Source organism: Cupressus sempervirens, chromosome 8, assembly GCF_028749045.1.
Source record: "Cupressus sempervirens isolate cs-2001-9-10 chromosome 8, ASM2874904v1, whole genome shotgun sequence".
NCBI classification, from domain to species: domain Eukaryota; kingdom Viridiplantae; phylum Streptophyta; class Pinopsida; order Cupressales; family Cupressaceae; genus Cupressus; species Cupressus sempervirens.
Window position 1 is genome coordinate 252,440,194 of NC_143125.1, and position 20,891 is coordinate 252,461,084.

Here is a 20,891-nt window from a genome sequence, read left to right on the forward strand (position 1 = left end):
AACAGTATCACTCTAGTCTAGAAAAAATTAAATTTGGCAGAGTAAAATTATCTTCAAGAAGCATAAGGTTTAGCATTACTTCAATAGTAACTTACGAATTGATATAGCATTCAAAATATGCCCTCATACCTAAGTTTTTGGTAAACTTGCAATGCAGAGATATATCTCATTTTCATATCAAAAGACAATATATATGAACCAAATACAAGAAAGCATATGAACTTTAGAGCAATCTTAACAACATGGATCCCCTATGAAATATATGAAGCTGTTAAATCTTCACTCCAAGTTTACAAATTCATGCTTTTACAAAAAGCACGGAACTTTTAAACTCCAGACCAGATAAGCCAGCATCAAGGGCAGAAAAATAAAGTACCCTACCAACTTAATTGGGACAATGTGCAACACTATGTATTGATACCATTGTCCCCGGAAGACACTGCGCCACCTTTTCATGCACTTGTTACTGGAAAAACAAAAGTGCTTATACGATGAATGTTAGCACAAAGGCAATTGTGCTTCCAAGTTCCAACACACTCTAACAACATTTTGCTTCAAGCGAACAACTTGATATAAATCACAAATACAGATGTTCAGTCCCATGCATATAATATTAGGACCAACACTCAGTACTAAAAAACTATCAATGATATTATAAACTGCCTAAAAGCAAAAAACCACCATGGCAGTTATAGCATGCAAATCCTACACTCGGTGCTAGTGCTGCAAAACCAGGAGGCATAAGAACCAATGTCAAGTTAGTATATAAACTTTGTGAGCAAATTCAAAACTTTTTTAAAATCATGGCAGCACAAGTGACAGTAATGATTCAAACTAATTCTGACAAAATCAATCGGGAGAAACGTGATTCACAAACCTCAAGTTCTTCTATTTTGTCATCATCCACTTTAGCCTGATCTTCACCTGTTTAAAAAATATACAATCATTTAGGAAAAAAATTGAGGCAGCACATTTATTCCTCTTTTAAGGTGACATTTAAAATTAAAACTGCATGACCTAAAAGGCAAATCTAGTACAACTAAAAGAACTTACCCCCTTCTTCCTGCAAATCAGATGTCCAGAGGGTAAGATTATCCCTCAATAGTTGCATGATTAATGTGCTGTCTTTGTATGATTCTTCACTAAGAGTATCAAGCTCTGCAATTGCTTCGTCAAATGCTTGCTTGGCCAAATGACAGGCCCTGGAACATTCAGCTACCATAGGTGTCAATATCAGCCCATTCAACTGCCTGAACAATATAATCAGTAAATACTAAACTCCCATCTGCAGAATATCAGAACTCACCTCTCAGGGGAATTTAGAATTTCATAGTAAAAAACTGAGAAATTCAATGCCAGACCAAGTCTGATAGGATGGGTAGGGGGCAGATCAGTTGTTGCTGTATTTGAAGCTGCCTGCAATATTTTTTTCAAGCCATGTAAGAAGTTTTCAGTTTAACTCCACGCTAATAAAACAAGTTTGTTTGTGCGGTAATTATATATAATTGCTTTCCAAATTAAAGTGTTTAATGTTTACTTTACCTGATAAGCTTTAAGAGATTGATCTGCGGCTTCTTTCCTTTCATTTCCAGACTTGAACTCTGCAAGATAACGATAATAATCACCCTTCCTGAAAAAACAATGTCACCGAAGGAATCAGTACAAAATTGGGGCCATTCTTCAAGAATCACAGTAAACAATTTCCCAATAAGATCAATAAAATTATGTATGCAATTGTCCATCTAACTTATTAAGATTAAAGTAAAGTATGTCTTTGACATATCATATACAACACACAGTCCGCATGTGCTTGGTTCAAACTAAAAACCACCAGTCTATAAATCAGATAAAAGAGGAATGAAATTACATCTTGTAGTAGAAGACAGTGGACTCTCCAGTGCCAGAAGACGGAATAAGATGTTCATCAATGATTGTAAGAATGTCATTGCAGATCCTACAAAGTTCGTCCTCAACCTTGTGGCGGTATTCCTTGATCCGTTTGACATTAACATCATTGCCCTTTGCCTCTTCTTTTTGCTCAATGGATGACATGATACGCCATGAAGCTCTCCGTGCCCCAATGACATTCTTGTAGCCAACTGAAAGCAGGTTCCTTTCCTCTACAGTCAGCTCAACATCTAATTTGGCAACTTTCTTCATTGACTCCACCATTTCTACAAGGCGTATGATCACAAGATAAACTCATTAGGATTAATGATAAATTTTTCTTCTTGAAGAAAAATGTAAACATAAAAAGGGAAAAATATACCAGTGCAAACAAATGCAGTCTTAAAAAATTGTGTAAGAGATTCCGAACCCATGCATCATAAAGTGTGGTCTTAATAAATTCAATTTCTACAAAACAAATATGACCTCTGATGCTCAAATATCGTAGCAGTGGGGGATATCCATATAGAAAAGAAAATATAAAAACATTACTGAGGTGTGCACAAGCTGAGCATTGCAACTAATTCAACCAGTTGACTTGACAGCTAACTTGCAGCATGATGGAGAGATCTACCAGAATAGAAAAACATACTACTACTTTTTGTCCAAAAGTACAGACCCAAATAGCTCGCATGTGAATGTCAATCACTACAACTTAAGTTATGTCATTATGTTATTGGCATGGATGTGAATCCCATCCAACGGCTTTGACTATTAAGATTCCATATATAGATGATGCAATTCTTCTTCACCGTGCTAATGCCACTTGAAACATGCCAATGTAGAGAAGTACAAACCACAAAGCATGCATAATCAAGCCAAAAGAAAATTTCCATTTTCCATACTAAGGATCCCCCAAGCAGAACATTGAAACCTATATCAATGGGTATAAATCCAAATACTTTAAGAACTAATGACCACAAAAAACGGCATCAGTATACAAACTAGGAGAGGTCCTCTGATGAAGGCAGAACCATTCCGGACGAAAATTTGAAAGTCGCACTTAATCACGCTTCACCACAAGTAATGTACCAAAACAAACATAAAAGAGCATATAGAAGTACAGAAACGAAATCAAATATCATCATCGACTACAGATCAACATACCCTGATCTATATATTGGTAACCCTAAAAAAAGAAATGGTCTCAAGTCGTCACATTCTGTAAACCCACAATGATCGACGCTAAAAACAATATTATCAACCCATGGAGAAACACAGTTTCAAATGTTTTTTTTTTCTTGAATTAAGCATAGCAAATTAATGTGAGAACCATTGAAACTTCAAAGAAAACCAAACACTGGTTTGGACGTGCAAACCGAAAGAAATTCAAAAATTGCACCCAGATCCGACTCTACACTCTATAATCCGATCTCTCATCGAATAGAAACCCTAAAAAGAAAGAGAGAGAAAAACGGAAGAAACACATGAATCCATAATCCCCAGAAATTTCTGCATTCAAATGTTAAACAGGAACCCCATCAAAATCTAGGAAAAAAGAATATACACTTACCGTCATATCGTTCAGCCTGTTCGGCAAGCTTTGCCATGTACACATGATTTTCTCTCTCTTTTTCCGTCATTTTCAAAGGCAATTGAAACACAGATCTCTCAAAGTTGAGCTCAAAATGCGCGCAGCCGATCAAGCGAGAAGAAAATCACACGCCGATTGCTGAAACAGCAACCTCCTTGCACAAATTTGCCTGCCTTCCGATCTCACAAACCCTCCTTATGGAAGAAGAAAAAAAGGCCAAGGCTAGATGATCTGCGGGATTAACTAGCGATCAAGTTCTCAAAAAGTAACGGCTCAGATTAAAGGGAGATGCGGCATGTGAGCATCCGGATCGTCGGACCGCGTCAAATGTAAAGTCTTTGGTATATTTTGGCCCGAAGAAATCAAACGACTGTCCACCGTTGGATTTTGCAATTTTTGTCTTCAAAATTCATTGTAAGGTGTTTCAAATTTCAAAATCTATCATCACCGAGGGCCATTATTGTTTTTTAAATCAAGGAAAATGACAAATAACTTAGACTAGGGAATGCATGTTGAGGAGTTCCTCCAGCTTCGCCCTAATGGGGATTCAAATGACAATCATTGTTGCATTGTGTGTTTGTTTTCCCTATTTGTTTTTATTATATTATAAAAATCATTCATTCTTTGTAAGAAGCCTATACGTATTATAATTTGGCTTTTTTTCAGTTTTTGTTGAGGATTGTAACAAAGGTTGAATTCTTTTTGTTTTCACATTTCTACATTTTTCATTGATGTTGCACTTTTTTAAAACCAAATATTGGCAAAAAGATATTTTCTCACTCTTTTTTGGTCTTTATTTAGGGTTACAAAATTCTTAGAAAGTATTATAGAATTATGATGACCACTATGCACATTTCACTTCGTACTGCTATGTCCACTTGCATCTCATAGGCATTTCTTTGTCCCTATTTTGCATTGTTTTGGCCTGGCATGGCATGGTAAATTGTCCTTGCATAGAAAGGATATATGGACAGGTAATGTTGATGGATGTTGTTAAACATTAAATTTGTTCAATTTTTGACATCAAAGAAACTATAAAATAGAGGACATAAAAATATTGAAGTTAAATGCATGTGCTATATAAGGGGTACATGGCTAAACCTTACAATTCCTTTACTAACTTAGTTCCATGTTCTTCTCCAAGTTTTTCTTCTCTAAGGCCCTTTTTAATTCAATCTGCCTTAGTCTCTAAACAAGTAAGATTGGATTAGTTCTTCAATTTATGTAATGGGTTACATACTTCTCAGTAATGAGTTATTCCTTGTGCACCAAGAACACTATGTTGTAGTGATTAGTATTAAGATTCTTGTATGTTTGTTATAGGATCAATGGCCCTTGTACAACTTTTTAATGTTCTTCTTCTTATTGATAGAAAGATTTGAACTTACATATGCCTAGAAAAGTGCTCATGCAACATTTTATGGGTGTGATGAAGCATCTAGCATAGTGGGTATGCTTCCTAATTTATGTTGTCCTTCTCCATTGGGAGTTTCTCTTATGTGTGTAGTTTTCAATTAACAATAGAAAAAAAATGAGTTAATGTATGCTCTAGGTGGGGCATGTGGCTATGGAAAACTGTATAGCCAAGGATATGGCACAAATTCAACTACTTTGAGCATTATTTAGATCGTGAATGGCCTCAAATGTCGAGCATATTATGCAATTAGATGCAATGATGATCCATGGTGTACCTTTCCAACATAATTCTGCTCGATGATAATTAGTAGTGGGTAGTGTAATGAGAAGGGAGAGAAAATGGCTTCATTTGAATTGTACTTCTTCATTTTCTTTTATTTTATATCTCTCTCAATTTGGGCATGAAATTAGCAGTCCTTTCTTTACATTGGCCAAAGCTTTTATTTTTTGTTTTCTCCCAATGTGTCTCAGCATTGCTATTATTGGATTCTCTAATACCCTAATGATTCATTATTACTTTGGTTGGATATTACAGTGTTGACCCTACCAATCTCATTGGCATTGTGAAGGGCAGTTGGTGTTGTAGATACTTTACACACCTAAGTGTTGTTGTTGATTGGCAACCAGTCAAGAGGAGTATACCATCTCATGTACTAGTTGAAAACTACATCAGTCTACATTGGCGATGAAGACAAGATGAAGACTGTTACAATCAGCATGAAGAGTCATCACTGTGACATGGTAGAAGCAAACATAGAAAATATTCAAATGGGATTAGCACTCTAACATGATAGTAGAAAATAGAAAGGACAAAGGAGTCAAAGCTAGAGATAGAGAAGACTGGTCGAGCTACTAGTCTTGATCATATGACATGAGTGTCACGGGTTATTCATGAACCACTCAGTGGTGGAATTCAAATTTTGAATTCATTGGTTTGAGCAAGATAAATTTCTAGGGTTTCAACACCCAAAAATAAAGTGACAGCATACATCTAAAAGATAGTATGTATATGCATGAGAGAGGCATAAGAGTTGGTGTATGTGAAAAATTCAGGATGTGTGAGAATGTATGAAAAGAAACAAGAAGTGTAAGATGTTGTGTTGAACTAGTTAGAAGGTAGAAGAGAATGAAGAACAAGAGTTGTTGACCAGAGGACAAGATGAAAGACTGGATCAACCTAAAAGTAGCGTTGTGCACTATAGACAAAGGAAAATGGATAAAGAGTAGAGTATAGTGATAGAAAGTCTATCATAGTGTACGCCCAAGTGATAAGAGGAGATCAAGTAATCTTCTAAAGGTATACAATAGAGACCTACCAAACAAGGTGTGTTGTATATTCTAGATCACATTTGATTGCTCTCTAACCATTTTAATTGTTATGTAAGCTCTTAACCTAGTATGTCTCAATATAAAGCATATTATAAAACCTCTAATAAGGTGCCTCTCAAAAGGAATGCTAAAATCCTTTAACAAGGTAGTATTGACACGCTAATTGTATTCCTAAAAGGTTGCAGGCATTCTTAACTAGATGTGTTCCCAAAAGGAACAAGTTGTAGCTCTTAGATGGGTAACCTTTTATCTTCAATAAAGGCTAGTGGGTATATTATCCCCACATGGTTTTCATCCTCTTGTTGAGGGTTTCCATGTATAAATGTGTGTGTCCATTGATGAATGTTTTTTGTGTATGAGTTTACATGCTTCTACATTATTACATTTATAGTTGTGTTGGTGTTTAAGTGTTTGTTGTTCAATGTGTTTGAAATGGTTAAGAAGATAATTGGTTTTAGAATCGGTACTAATTCACCCCCCCCCCCCCCCCCACCTCTGCCACTCTTAGTACCGGTTAGGACCAATAATTGGTATCATAGCACATACATGATAGCTACAAGCCTAATGACATGGGGGAAGATCAAGTAGCAACCATGAAGTACAAAAAGCAATACAAGGAAACTTTTGGCACTATTGATGACTTGAAGGAGAAGTTAAGAGAATCATTGGCTAAGAGAAAGAAACTCGTGAAGAAACTCAGTGAAAGCAATGAAATCATTGAGAGAATGGAAGAGCACAATGACACAGATGGTTCAAAGGAAACAATCTTTAACCTCGTGATTGACAATGAGAAGTTCAACAAGCCTACCACAAAGTTGCAAAATCAACTGGAAGATGCATCAAAAAAGCTAAGCCAAGCACAGAAAGAGAAAGGTGACACAACACGTGCAACAAAGGATAGCGGCATTGAGATACCAATGTAATAACCCCAACTAGTTATAACTTCAACAAATACAAAATTCTTTAATAATTCTATCATTTGACATTTCATCAAGCACTTTTTAGGCAATCGTTGATACCAATGTAATATCCTTTGCAATTCTGATTTTAATTTTCTGATTTCTTAATTTGATAATTTCATCAAACACTTTGCACACAACAGATATATTGCGAATCCAAATTTTGATTGCTTTTTAAATGCCAAACTTTAATAAATATGCTTAAAAAGAACTCCAAAACATCTAGCAATAAAGATACAAATGTTGTTGAATAACACTGATTACAGATAAGAAAATATGGATATGTAACAATAAGACATCAAGGCAACGCCTTCTATGATGTTGAATGATATTTGAATCCCTTTTGACAACTTTGTGATATAAGATTCTAATATAAATCAAATTACAAAACTTCCACAACTGATTTCTAAATCCCTACAAATGCCCTAAGATATTCAGGTCTAACTGAATGCAATGCAAAATGTAAATAGATAGGAACCTCGAAGTCGCTCAAGAAATCTAGATTTTACCATAGTGGGTCACTATAGCAGCGATGACACTATAGCAAATCATTGCAGCCATATCCTACTTATTCCTTCAATCGTACTCCACAATTTGGCCCTAGGCCACAAATTTGGCACAATAAAAAGATTTATTTATCTTCTCCAATAGTTGCAATTCACCAATATGCTCGAATAGAACACATATACGATGCCCTCCCAATAGCAAATTCATTGGGTATTTCACCAACTCAAATGGTGGCACACAAAAGAACTTTGTTCTCTAGTGGCAAATGTTAAAACCCTTGGCTCTACAAAAGTCATCAAATGCAAATGACAATAATTGAATGATAAGAAAAGAACCTCTCATGCCCTTCTATTCTTTCCTTGTGGGAACTCGCTTACTTTTCTCCCTAATGTGGGATAAGATATAGTTCCACATAAAAATAAATTAAAAAAATTAAGTGACTTAAGCTATAATATAATTAATTATATTATAACTTAATAACATAAGCTCAAAAGTTAGTATTTATTTTGACCAAATAAATATTAATATCTCCATTATTACTCATCATCTTCGCACATTGTCTGAACTAGGGGCTGACATGACCAAGCCACATACAACCATACCTCATTTCTAAAAATAGTAGAGGTCCATCTCGATGATTTAAAACTTACTAAAAATATTAATTAGAGTGAATGATGTCTGAATTAAGCCAAAAAAAGACCAAACTAAAGCTCGTTGAATCATGGAGAAGATAAGACCCTCCCAAGCCAAGCCACTACCTCAAAAGACCCACTACCCACAATAATTACCCTATAAGGATCACAATAATAAACCAATCTCTGGAACTCTAATGCTACCAAAACAATGGGGACATTACAAAAAAGTGACACAACATGTGCAATAGAGAATTTTGAAAATGCATTGAGAGAAGCACCGGAGACCAAGAGAATGGCTAAAGAGCATGCCAAACAAAAGGATGAGAAGATTTAAAAGCTAAATGGGGAACTAAGGAATACCAATGAAAGAAATGAGAAATTGAAAAGGTTTAATGATAGCTCTGAGAAAATAGATGAGTAGCTCAAAGCTCAGAGGAAGACCAAGAGCATAACTAGTCTTGGCTATGAGGGTGACAACAAGACTGAAAGAGGTGAGCCATTTGGAAGCAAGAACTAGACTCAGCAAAGCCAAGGGAAAACATCATCTAAAGGTAATAAGCCTAAGAAACCAACCTATCATTGTCATACTAAACTAGGTCACACCTCAAATGTATGTTGGCATTAAAAGGTTGCACCCATAATACAATATACCTTCTATGGGTATTGCAACACATGCCACCAGTATGGTCACTCTTCTCAAGAGTTCATATCTCATTCACATGATAAAAAAATTGATGGGTAATGTTACTTCTGTAACAAGTACAAACACAAGGTCAAGGTCTACAGATCAAGAGAATGGTCAATTCAAGAATCTCAAAGAACCTCAAGTTCCAGTTGGAAGAACAAGTTCAACCCACTAGTATGCTCAACATATGTGAAGAGAGGACATACAGAAAATTACTACAAGCTGGGAACCAATCAAAGAAACCATTTAATACCATGGAGAGGAATGGGCATGACTTGTTATTATTCTAGCGAGATAGTCATCTTATTAGAGACTATAGATCAAGAAGAGGAGCCCAAGTACAAAACTTGGATAATAGAGGAAAGAGAAAGATTTTGGACAAAGGGGAAGTCAAAAGAGACTTCAACAAGGCACAAGATAAGAAGGTTGATGAGAGCAAAGTGGCCAAGTCTAAAGAAGTTGGAACCTCACCGATTAAGGGTGAGACTTCTAAAGAAAACTAAGCTAACCCAAGCCTAGAAGGGGTTTGTGTGCAAAAGCAAATATCATACATTGGTCCCCTATTCAAAATCAATAGAAAAAGGCACAAGTAAAGCATGAGGGATCTATGATAATATAAGAGTGGGTAAGGATTATGATCGTTTTTAAATAGGTCATTAGCATTAATTGTGAAATGATCAGTAGGTAAGTGCTTTGTTACCATTGGAAATTAAAGTTAACTAAATAGTTTAACAAAGTGTGATTAATCACTTTGCAAACTTAAATTCTTGAGCTGAGAAAAAGTTGTGAAAAAACTAGTTGAGTAATTGCATGCCATTTTACCCGCAAATAAATCCCTAACTTGAATGTGTAGAGTAGGAAGCAAGAAAAGACAAATTGTTTTAGTAAGGCATAAAAGGCATCATGGAAAACAACATTTATAAGGTTGATCTAATTAACAACAAGGAGTTTGATGAGCCAAAGTATGTGGTTACCTCATTAAGGGGTGAAAAAGAGAACCAAACAACAACACTATCCTCGCTATTTGCTAATGTGTTACTCATTGAAGACGTAAGTGCATATCTGAAGTGAAAAAATGTGGAGTTGGGAATAGACAAAATTGATGACATGTTCATTACATTCTTGGAGAATGAAAGATTGAAGAGGGAATGGGAACACCTATTGAATATCACATTCCATCATACAATAAACATTCTTGACTTCATTCAAGAAGATTGGGTGAAACTTATACTAAGAAAGGTACATGGATAGTACATGTGGCTCGATCTACAAAACCACAAAGCAAGTTATTCAAAGGGTAACAAGGTTTAATGACATTGTAGAAAAGTTAAACAAGGGAAAGGTCACACTAGACAAAGTTTCCAGAATGACCAAAGCAAGCAAGGAAGGAAGGTCATTAGTCATAGATGATATCCTGTAATCACCCAAAAATGGTCATCTAGACTATGAGCCCCCTTTTTAGCATTTTTTCATAATTTGTCCATTTCTTATTCTAACCAAATCATCAATTTGCTATTTGTTTGATTATAATCTATGGTTTGATCAGTTTATCCTAAGTCTTTTAGTTAAGTGAAAGAACTTGCTCCCTTTTAATTAAATAAAATCCTTGAAATGCCACTTATCCTAAGTGTGCACATAAAAGCATTATTCCTATTTTAAAAATAAAATAAAAGGAATTTTGGTCTCATATGAGGGGCACACTTTTCTATGTGAGAGGAATCTTTTTTTTAAAAAATGGCTTTAATTCTCCTCCACACATCTTTTGCCTCTTAAAGTCAATCATTGATTCTGCTCAAGTGAGATTCTTGTGCACATGGATCACTCAAGGCTCATTCTCCACCTTTTATTATGAATTTTTTGTCCCTTAATCTCTACCATCCATTTATCTTTAAAAGGGGGCTCTCTATTCAATCTTTCATCTCTTGTTCATTTATGTTAATATTATGTTGTAGGTTTTCTTGGTGATTTTGGATCATTTTGGAGCAATCATCTTGCATTCACTTTGCACCCACTTTGAATTCACTTGGTTTACTTGCATTGTAGATTCATGATATTCTTAGTTTAGCTTCCTTTATGCTCTAGCATATATCACATAGATTAACTAGGAGACTTTGTAATACTTTCATCATTGTTAACTTAGCTTACATTTGCATCTCTCATTTAGCTTGCATCTTACATTTCATTTCATCTTTGATCTTTGGATACTAGCATACTTGCTCCTGTCTTGGAATGTATCATTCTATGGTTCCTAATTCATTAGATCCCTTGGATAGAATGTCTTAGAGAAGTGCACTAATTTTTGGTATACATTTTTAGCACCCACTACGTGGCTAGAACCAGTTTCTAGCTCTAAATTTTTAGATTTAGCATTTTTTTTCCCTTTTTTTTTGTGTTCACATATGAAATAGTGCTTTTGCATAGCGTTTTGACACTTTTGTACTCTATTTAAGCACTTCTGCAAGTTCTTGCAACGTGTTTGAATACTAAAACTATACTTTTGCATATTTTTTTAGCACATTTAATTAATCATGTAGCACTTCTGCATAATTTATAATTTTCTATTACGTTACTGTGACAATTCTTGTTTACAGGGTTTTAGCACTTTTACAAATTCCTACTACACATTTGAGCATTTATGCAACACATTAATCATTCATGCAGTGTATTTGATCAGTTATACAATATATTTAATCTATCCTACAACACTTTTGCATTTCTACAATGCTTTTTGTATACACTAATCTAATATGCTAAGAACACTAATTTAATGAAAACAAAAGCATTCACACATTAAACCACCATAACATATAAGAGAGGCTAAGATAAGCCCTCAATTGAGAATATGAACCATTAAGAGGTTCTCTCAATGAATGCCTTTCTTGTTTTGGGGATGAGTCTATTTGCTTGGATTTGGTATGTGTGCTCAAATGCTCAAGATGGCTTCAATGGATGGAGATGGGTAATGGCAAATTGGTAGCCTTGTGAGCTCTCAATTTGGCATTATAAGGGTATGGGTATGGATTTGGCTCTCAAAATAGCATTATGACTTTACTAAAAGGATTGTGATGAAATGGCTTGGGAGGGGATTCAATTTATAGGCAAGAGGCTTGAGGGATGGATGGCTTAGATGCAAGGAGAGATGAAAGCTTAAGGAGGGCTAGGATGCACTCAAAGGAGAGCACATGGATTGTGCTTGTTTAGCACCAATGGGAAGGTGACACTTGTCACAAGGAGGATGAGTGTGAGAGGATAGGATAAGGGGTTGGTTAAAGGCTTGATGAGGGAGGTTGAGTAAGTAAGAGGGATGTAAGAGTCATGAGTGGGAGGGGTGGAAGAGTCATGAGTGGGCTTGTAAGAGCATTTAAGGGTTTGTGGGCTTCATCAAGTTTGTGGTTGGGATATTTTGAGGGGAGACTTTGGTTTGGTTTAGAAAAGTCTTAAACTTGTTTAGGGAATGTGACAACATTAGGGGGTGGATTAGGCTTGGGTTTAGGATTAGATTAGGGATGTTAGAGATGTGCAAGTGGATGACATTAATGAGGTTGGGTGAGTTAGTGGCTAAGCTTGGTTAGTATGGGTGGATGGGGTGGATTAGGCTAAATGGAGGATTAGGAATAAGTTAGGGGCTTTTAGATTTGAGGGATTTATTTATCAAATAGATTTATTTAATAAATGGGGATTTTGGAATTAGATAGGAGAATAGGATTTAATTGATAAATGATAGGTTATTTGATTTATCAATTAGGACTATAGATGATTAATTAAATTAATCAGCTAGGGGATGGCAAAGGATTAATTAAATAAGAATTTAATTAATGATGCCTTTAGGGATGGCTAAATTAGATTACCAAAGCGGTGTAATCAAATTTAGGTTTCTACACTTTTGAGCATTTCAATAACACATTTAAGCATTTTTGTAGTGCATATGAACATTCTTGTAGCCTGTTTATTTATTTTTGTAGCACATTTACTTTGCATATTGCCCTCTTCCTTTTGTAAGGTGTTTTGGTGCATTTGCAATTTTTTGTAACACATTTGTATAATTTTGTAGTGCATTTGAATAATCATGTAGTGCATTTGAATAATTCTATAGCGCATTTGAATAATCTTGTAACACATTTGCACATAAGTGTTTTAAGCAACTTTTTGATTATTCTACACATTTTGTGGTGCTTTTTCTCTCTATTTTAGCACATTTGAACTCTATTTCAGTGCTTTTTCCTCTTTTGATAGTGTGTTTGAGGCTTCTTGAAGTGCATTTTGTAGTGCCCACCCATAGTTTACTTTTCTATTATATTACCAAACTATGTTTATGCCTATTTCATGCATGTGTTAGTTTCAAGGGTATTGAATTTATAATTATGAAAATATTTCATGACTTGGATTACATGTATATCAATAAAGAATTACTTAGTTGACTATATTTCATGTGTTGTTTAATAATTATGGTTACTGATGCATCAATGATGCTTTAATGATGCGTAGTTAATAAATGTGATTTCTTTCATAGGAATTCAAATTATGCTTTAATCATTACTTCATATTCGTAAGAATGCATTATTTTATCTGAGTATTTGATGTTTGACTTGTGATTATTATGATACTTACCCCATACTTGCATGTGCATGGTGAATGTATTTATTTTATCTTTCTGTCTCACTTGTCTGATGTGGTTAAGGGAGGGAGTCGTAGTCACTTGCTAGTCAAGATCTACACAATGTACCACTCCTCGCCATTGCCTATTTAGTTTAGATATATATGCATATGTACATGTTTGGATTTTATGCAGGATTGTAGGTATCAGGCAACAACTTTCCTAAATTGGTCAGATGAGTGTGCCCTATCACAATAACTCAATGCTAAGAATGGGGAGATAATGTTCAAGTCCAATTCCATCCATAGCCTAATTACTTTTCATGAGAAGAAGGACATTTATTTGACTTTCCACCCTTTTAAAACTTGTGAGTTTATCTTTGTCTATGTTGTTTGATTTTGAGCTTTGGTATGTTTCGGTAATGTTGCTTTTATGTCGATTTCGTTGTGATATATTTGGTAAATAATTTAATTATAATATTTCGGTTAATCATATAATGTTGAGAATTATTAAATATTATTTGGTTAAAAAAAAAATTAAAGCATGAGAATATTCAATTAATTAAAAAACTAATTAAATATGTGCTTAAATTTAAAAGTCTAAATTTAGAAAATCGGTTAAAGAGAAATTAGAATATGAAGATATTTAATTAATTATTAATTAAGTATTATTTTAGTAAATATATACTTTAGTTTAAAATATTTAATTCAAAAGTCTAATTTGAAAAGTTGGACAAAGGGATAATTAAAATATTAAAATATTACAGATTTAATATTGCTTTATTATAATAATTTATTTAATAATAATTAAATTAGAATTGCATTTAGACAATGAAATTTGATTATTATTATTATTTTAAATAATAAACTGTGCTTTAATTAGTGTTTGTACTAATTAATAAATGGAGGAAAATAAAATATAAAAGAATAAAATTTAAAGATAAAGTTATAGTTCTAATTGCAGCATAGTTATATTTATTTAATTTAATGAAAATTATTTAGGAGTCTTATTTTAATAATAAACTCTAAATAATGTTATTGATTAAATTAATAAATATATTATTAAAAATGCTTTGAAAATTAATTAAAGAGAGAAAGTTAATTATTTAAATTAAGATATTTTGTAATTAAATATCTAAAAGAGTTGTGCATGAAAAGGTAAAAGGTAATTAAGCTGATAGACTTCTCCTATGGAGCGATAGCTCTAAAATAGATATATTTTTTTGTCTCACGTAGAATCATTTGTCTCACGCAATAAATACTAAACTAGGTCAATATAATATATGTAGTCTCGGTCAGGTCCTACCTACCAAAAACACTATCCACCCACCCCCAATAAATGGGAAGAGGCCCCCCTTTTAGATTATTATCCTCCCTTTCCTAACAGAGGAGAGCATTCCACGTCAAACTGATGAAGGCCAAGCATGCAAAATCGCGAGCAAGAACTTTAGCCTGGCCTTTTTCAGATCTTTGAAGTTCCCCACGCCGTACAAGACAATACGTTTCTATGAATGAATTGAAGGGGTCTTTGACACCACACAATGTCACCTCTACAATAATGCTTTGTTTTAAATACTGATTTCACTTTTATATCGAAACTTAATGATAGTGCTATTCAATTTGAATCATAACAGTGTTTCCCTGGCATAACAGTTCGACGTGGCTTGATGCCCTAGTTTTTGGGCTTATTTCATTCTTCCTCCCTCCGCTATGTACGCAATTTTTATTTTAACAACATGTATTATTGCGAAATGAGAAGTTGCGTTGGAAGTGTTCTTCCCAACCAAAACACAACTTTACATTAAAACTGGACTCTGCATCCAAATGCCCATTTTCATGTGTATCTCTGAATGCATGCATATGTATGACCATGGTGTGTGCATGATCTGAGGAACAACTACCTAGTCGAGCTCAGTGTTATAAACGTTGGGCAGTTGACTGCGTCTAAAACTGTTGTCTTACTTTTGGAACACCACAACTACCATTGGAATACTTCAAACATGGTATTGGTTTGTTTTATGTTTACCAATGCTACATATGACACTCTGCTGCAATTTGCATGCACAAAAGATGGAACACTTGCCATTTCACCAAATTATGTTTTTAGATAAACAACATAAATACAAACAACATCGACACAATTTTATTGTATAGTAGTTTGCATCATTACTCTTTCGTATACTTATACTTTGTAGGTATTGAACTGATATCTACTTTTTGCATCCCTTTTTCCATAGATTAGTTAAATAGCAGCTTATTTGTTATTTCTACTCATCACTATGCACATTCAATGTTTTTTTTTTTTTTTAATGTCTAATTGATTATTTTTCCATCGATAATGGAAACTAACTAAGAAATCACCATCATTATGTGTATTTTGTGATTGAAGGTGTGCGTAGTTCAAATGTTTTTCTTGTTTCAACGATGATATAGACCCAACATTGGATCAAAACCTCAACATAGCCTTTCAAAGTTGTCTACCATCGCAGGTAAAACTTTATTTCGAATAATAAGTCATTTTTTTTTACTTCATACCAACAACAACACTTTTCAAATGCTCTTATCGCTATGGTTTTCCACTTAATCCTTATGTTTTATATTTTAGCTATATTTTTATTGACAGATTTATCAAGTGAGTTTAAGTGAGTTTAATTTTTCTTAGAGATTAAGATTTTAAAGCATATTGATATATATATTTTTAATATTATAATAATTAGGCATATCAAATAAAATAGGTATGTGTGAATTTTATTAAAAAAATTAAGAGTCACTTTAGTAAATTAAATGCTCTTTTTAGATATTATATTTTATAATATGAAAGATATTTATATAACGATAAATGAATTTATTCTTGTTTTCAAGAAATAATATAATTAATAAATAAATGAAGCATATTTTATTTTCAGAAACCAAACACAATGAATGAAGCAATTTTAATGACATTTACAAAATCTAATGTTTTAACGAATCAAAAGACATAATGAAAGTTGAAATTGTTTAGTATTGACTTAAGATATTATATATCAGTTTTCTTACTTTTTTTTTTTTTTGTTCATAGCTCTACATATATTATCCTAATAAATAATTTTAATCTAAATAACAACTTGAGATTGAATGAATAGTCATTTTTTATAAAGACAAACAATTGTGTAATCAAGTTGTTCACTTTTATAATTGTGAACATCTCTTTTAATTGAATAATCTTTTTAACGAAAGATGATAGACAATTATGTGATTTACTTGTTCACTTTGACAATTTAAAAAATGATTAAACTCTACTTACTCTAATTTTTTCATTTTTTAACAATGTTAGACAACTAACTTATCTTAACTAATTAATGAAGAGTAAAGTTTACATTTTATGTAAAAAAATAACTCTATTATTTATTATTATTTTAGTATAATTAGGTATTTACCTCTCAACGTAGATATGAATGTTAATTTTGTTTTATATCTGTTACTAGATAATTTAGATAAATATGTAATGGTTTCAAAAAAAAAGTCATATGATAATATTGTTCAAAAACTATATTAAAATATAATTAAATTAAAATTTCTATTTCAAATATAGGTAACTTAATATTTTTATTATTTTATTATTTAATACTTTTGATTACTATTATAATTTCTCATTCAAAATCAATAAATAATTATCTTTCTTGCATAAATTTAAAATCATAATATTTAAAACCAACTTAGAAATTTTAGGTAATGAATATATTTATTTAATGCTTAACGAGTTTGAAATCTAGATTATTAATTTTTTTAAAAAAATTTTAAATCAATAAATAGCCAAGGCCTTGATTAATTTTATTAAATAAATAATTTAAGTACAAAAACTTTACTCCATTCAAACGGCACTGGTAGGAAAGAACGGAGAAGAAAACCTCCAGTCTTGCCCAGGACAAACATCTTATATTATTACAATTAAAAGGGGCATACCCCAGTCCATTAAAAGAATTACAAAAATACAGGGGCATACCCCAATGAAAGTAGAAGATTAGATTACACAAATATATCGATGTTACCACAATCCAATGTAGCCAATGTCGAATCCAAATAAAATTGTCATGTACCTGCCTTAATCACTCATTCCTCCTATTAAACTTAAAACACCCACATAGTTAGAACATGTTTTTATCAAAATCTTAAAAAGGATACCTGAATATAGGTCCAAACAGATCTATTTCTTGTCTTGATCAATAAGAATCCATCTTATAAAATAAAAATAGTAATTAAAAATCTCCCATATGCAATCACTAAGTGAAATGAGAGGCCAATAATAAAATACCTAATCTACTCTAAAGATTAAATCATACAACCTGAAACTAAATCAATTAACTTAATCCCATGTTAAAAGACCACAAATTAAGCCAAATACATCTTGGTATTGAAAATGCAAAATCCTCAATCCCTGCATAGCACAAGCCCTACAAAGTACACGATCATAAACATACATATGCCTTCATCACATGGAAAAAATAGCTAGATACCACGAAACAACTCAGCTAAGGCTCTAATCACCATTGTATTAGTAATAATAAAGAACTAGAGACTACATCAAAGCAAAGATTCATACCCCTAAAATACTAAATCTAAAAACCACCATAAGATCATTACTTGCATAGAATTGATAAAAAACTAAATACATCCTATGAGACAAATTTCCCTTGGTTGATCTCTGAAACCTGAGAAACCTTTGAATAACGTGGAACATTAAAATACAGTCATGATACAATACCAAATCCATAAACACCATAGTTCCAAGAAATAGAACATTCAATTGAATGTCTAACCATCAAAAGCTAATTTTATAACACCGAAGTTAAGTAGTTGTTCTTTAAAGAGAAATTAATTCTTAATCTATACACAGCTACATAAAAGGAAATGATGAAAGGATATCAGACATACATTTGTTGAGAGAACCAACAATTCGTATGTCATAGTAACAATTCCATTAATAACAAATTAATTTCAGACTGAACTAAATTTACCAAACCAAATCCAATCATAGGGATATTAACATTGTAGAGATTCTTTAAAAATGAAATCTACATGCCCTGTATGAGCTCTATACATATTAACCGACCATTGAAAAAGCTCAAACCATACAAAGAATAACACAAATAACCACGCGACAAATGATTAAAATATGAACTGCATATAATATTATATATAGAGTTTGATTATACAAAAGGATGAAAAAATAACTCCCAAAAATTAAAACCCTCCTTTCAAGGTCCAGATAGATACATATGTTAAACTATTACAGATGGACATAACTATATATGCAAACCATAAAGGAACCTAGACAGTGAGATAACAAACCCATACATATAACACAAATTCTTCAAATACCCTAACTGGTCATACTTCTTCTAGGATACCATTATGACCTCTGGTATGTCATAAGATTTATCAATAATATAATTAGGAGGGAATTCGAAGTTAACCTTGGCCCTGCTCATCTTTTCAGAGTTAAGCGTACAGAATACCAAGGCATTGAGATCATCAAAGACCACACTCGGTTGGATGTAGGCATTGAACATGGAGAGGTTATTAGTTATCCAATCCTTGCACTCATCTACTATAATCTTTCTCCAATGAAGTAAGAACTGGATGCTAGCTTCCATTCGAGGCCATTCTTGGTAAAAAGCCAAACTATCCCTAACAATTAGGGATTGAAAATGGTATGCAATTTCCAGATCTTCCACACCTAGAGGGAGACTCATATACTTCTCTAAAAGGGGGATCCATAATTTCTCATCAATACTGTATACTGCCTTTTCCAACCCTTTATGCCATACTAGGCTGAAGATATTGCAACATAGATAACTATGTCCCCATGCCCAATCTTTGCACGCACTAGACAACCAATAAATGAGCCTATAATGCTATTGTTAGTTCTCCAAGTAGCTTTGTAGTCAAACACACCCTCTCCTATTGCCCTACTAACAAAAAATCTGGTTATATCATTGACAAGCTTAAGAAGGTGAATCCATCTCTCTGGCTTAACATTACCTAAGAAGGCCATGGTTTGGATCTCTATCATGTGAAACACATGAATATTGGACTCCATTGAAAATGAGAGAAATGACATAGACATTTGGGAATAAAAATTGAAAGGATACATCTGTCATTAATAATCCGCGAAGAGTCTTGAGTATTGCCAACTATTTCCATCATGCTCTGACCCCAGAATGTGCTAGATGTTAATGGCAATAAATTTCATCATAAGGGAATAATTCTAAAGCAATCATGAAATATGTTGATGACACAAAGAGAACCTAGAAATACATAGGAAGAGCACATAAGATGAAAGACAAAAAGGCAATAACCATACTACAAACTATGGATAGAAATAGAAGGTTAAATCCTGAGGAAACCAAAACAAAGGAAAGATAGACATACTAACTAGCCTAAAATATAAAGATATAAACAATCAAGAGCCTATGACAAGGACACGAAAAGAGGATTAAAGGCAACACTAAGAATCCAAAGAAAAACAAATGAAAAAGAAAAAGAAAATGAAACAATACTAACTAAAGAACTAACTTAATCTTTAAAAAAATTAAAAATAAAAAAAAACCTCGACATACCCTCTAAAGACCAATATATCTAACTTACCTATGATCAAGAATAAGCCTAATATATAAGATCAATATAAAGTGTAACCAAAAGGATCTACCAATTATTATAAAATAAAATTGATTCTCCATCAGCTCCTCTATTAGCTTACCGACCAGTTTATTTGTTTCCTTCTTGAAATATATGGCAAACTTGAGAATCTTTGATATGATAAAGAAATAGAAGGACTTCTTTTAATTTAGAGTTTAAAACCCAATAAGGTGTCCCATGCCTCCTTACTGCATTTAGAATAATCAGAGAATCACCTTCAATGATGACCTTAGATAATCCTAGACTAGAACAAAGTTGTAATCCTTTATCTAACACTTCTAATTTTTCCAAATTCTAATTCCAGCCACTCCTAGATTACCTCTAGCAGCACCATCGAAATTGAGTTTAAACCATCCATATGGAGGTGGAACCCATTTGCAACTAGCCCTAGCCTCCCTACTTTTCTTCAAATAAACAAGGGGCAGATTGATGAGGTTAGGCCAATTCTTTTTCATAAGGTCATCCCAGATGGAGAAGGAACCCTCTTCTTTAGTCGATTTCCTAAGATGAGAATTCAACACCTCTATAATGGATGCTTCTATTTTTAGAAGTAATCATTTCACACTCATTTTTGTATCCTAGAAGATACAATGATTTCTTTCCTTCCA

General features: G+C 33.2%; 1 protein-coding gene across 1 annotated transcript; it reads right to left on the reverse strand.

The window, feature by feature from the left end:
- Positions 1 to 234: 234 nt before the first annotated feature.
- On the reverse strand, positions 235 to 3,678 carry LOC149542429 (14-3-3 protein 7-like). The gene is made up of 7 exons (XM_089797367.1): positions 3,461 to 3,678; positions 1,868 to 2,174; positions 1,543 to 1,630; positions 1,307 to 1,416; positions 1,054 to 1,202; positions 878 to 924; positions 235 to 723 (listed from the first exon to the last, which is right to left on the reverse strand). The coding sequence occupies exons 1-7, from the start codon at positions 3,528 to 3,530 to the stop codon at positions 718 to 720; spliced, it is 777 nt and encodes a 258-aa protein (XP_089653493.1). The 5' UTR covers positions 3,531 to 3,678; the 3' UTR covers positions 235 to 717.
- Between the last annotated feature and the right edge of the window lie 17,213 nt (positions 3,679 to 20,891).

Excerpts from the sequence above, each read along its gene's own strand:
- LOC149542429 (XM_089797367.1), bottom strand. The coding sequence starts at position 3,530 with ATGACGGAAAAAGAGAGAGAAAATCATGTGTACATGGCAAAGCTTGCC. Across the intron at positions 2,175-3,460 it reads ACAGGCTGAACGATATGACG|AAATGGTGGAGTCAATGAAG; the intron begins GTAAGTGTATAT and ends TACGCCTTGTAG. Across the intron at positions 925-1,053 it reads TGATTTGCAGGAAGAAGGGG|GTGAAGATCAGGCTAAAGTG; the intron begins GTAAGTTCTTTT and ends TTTTTTAAACAG.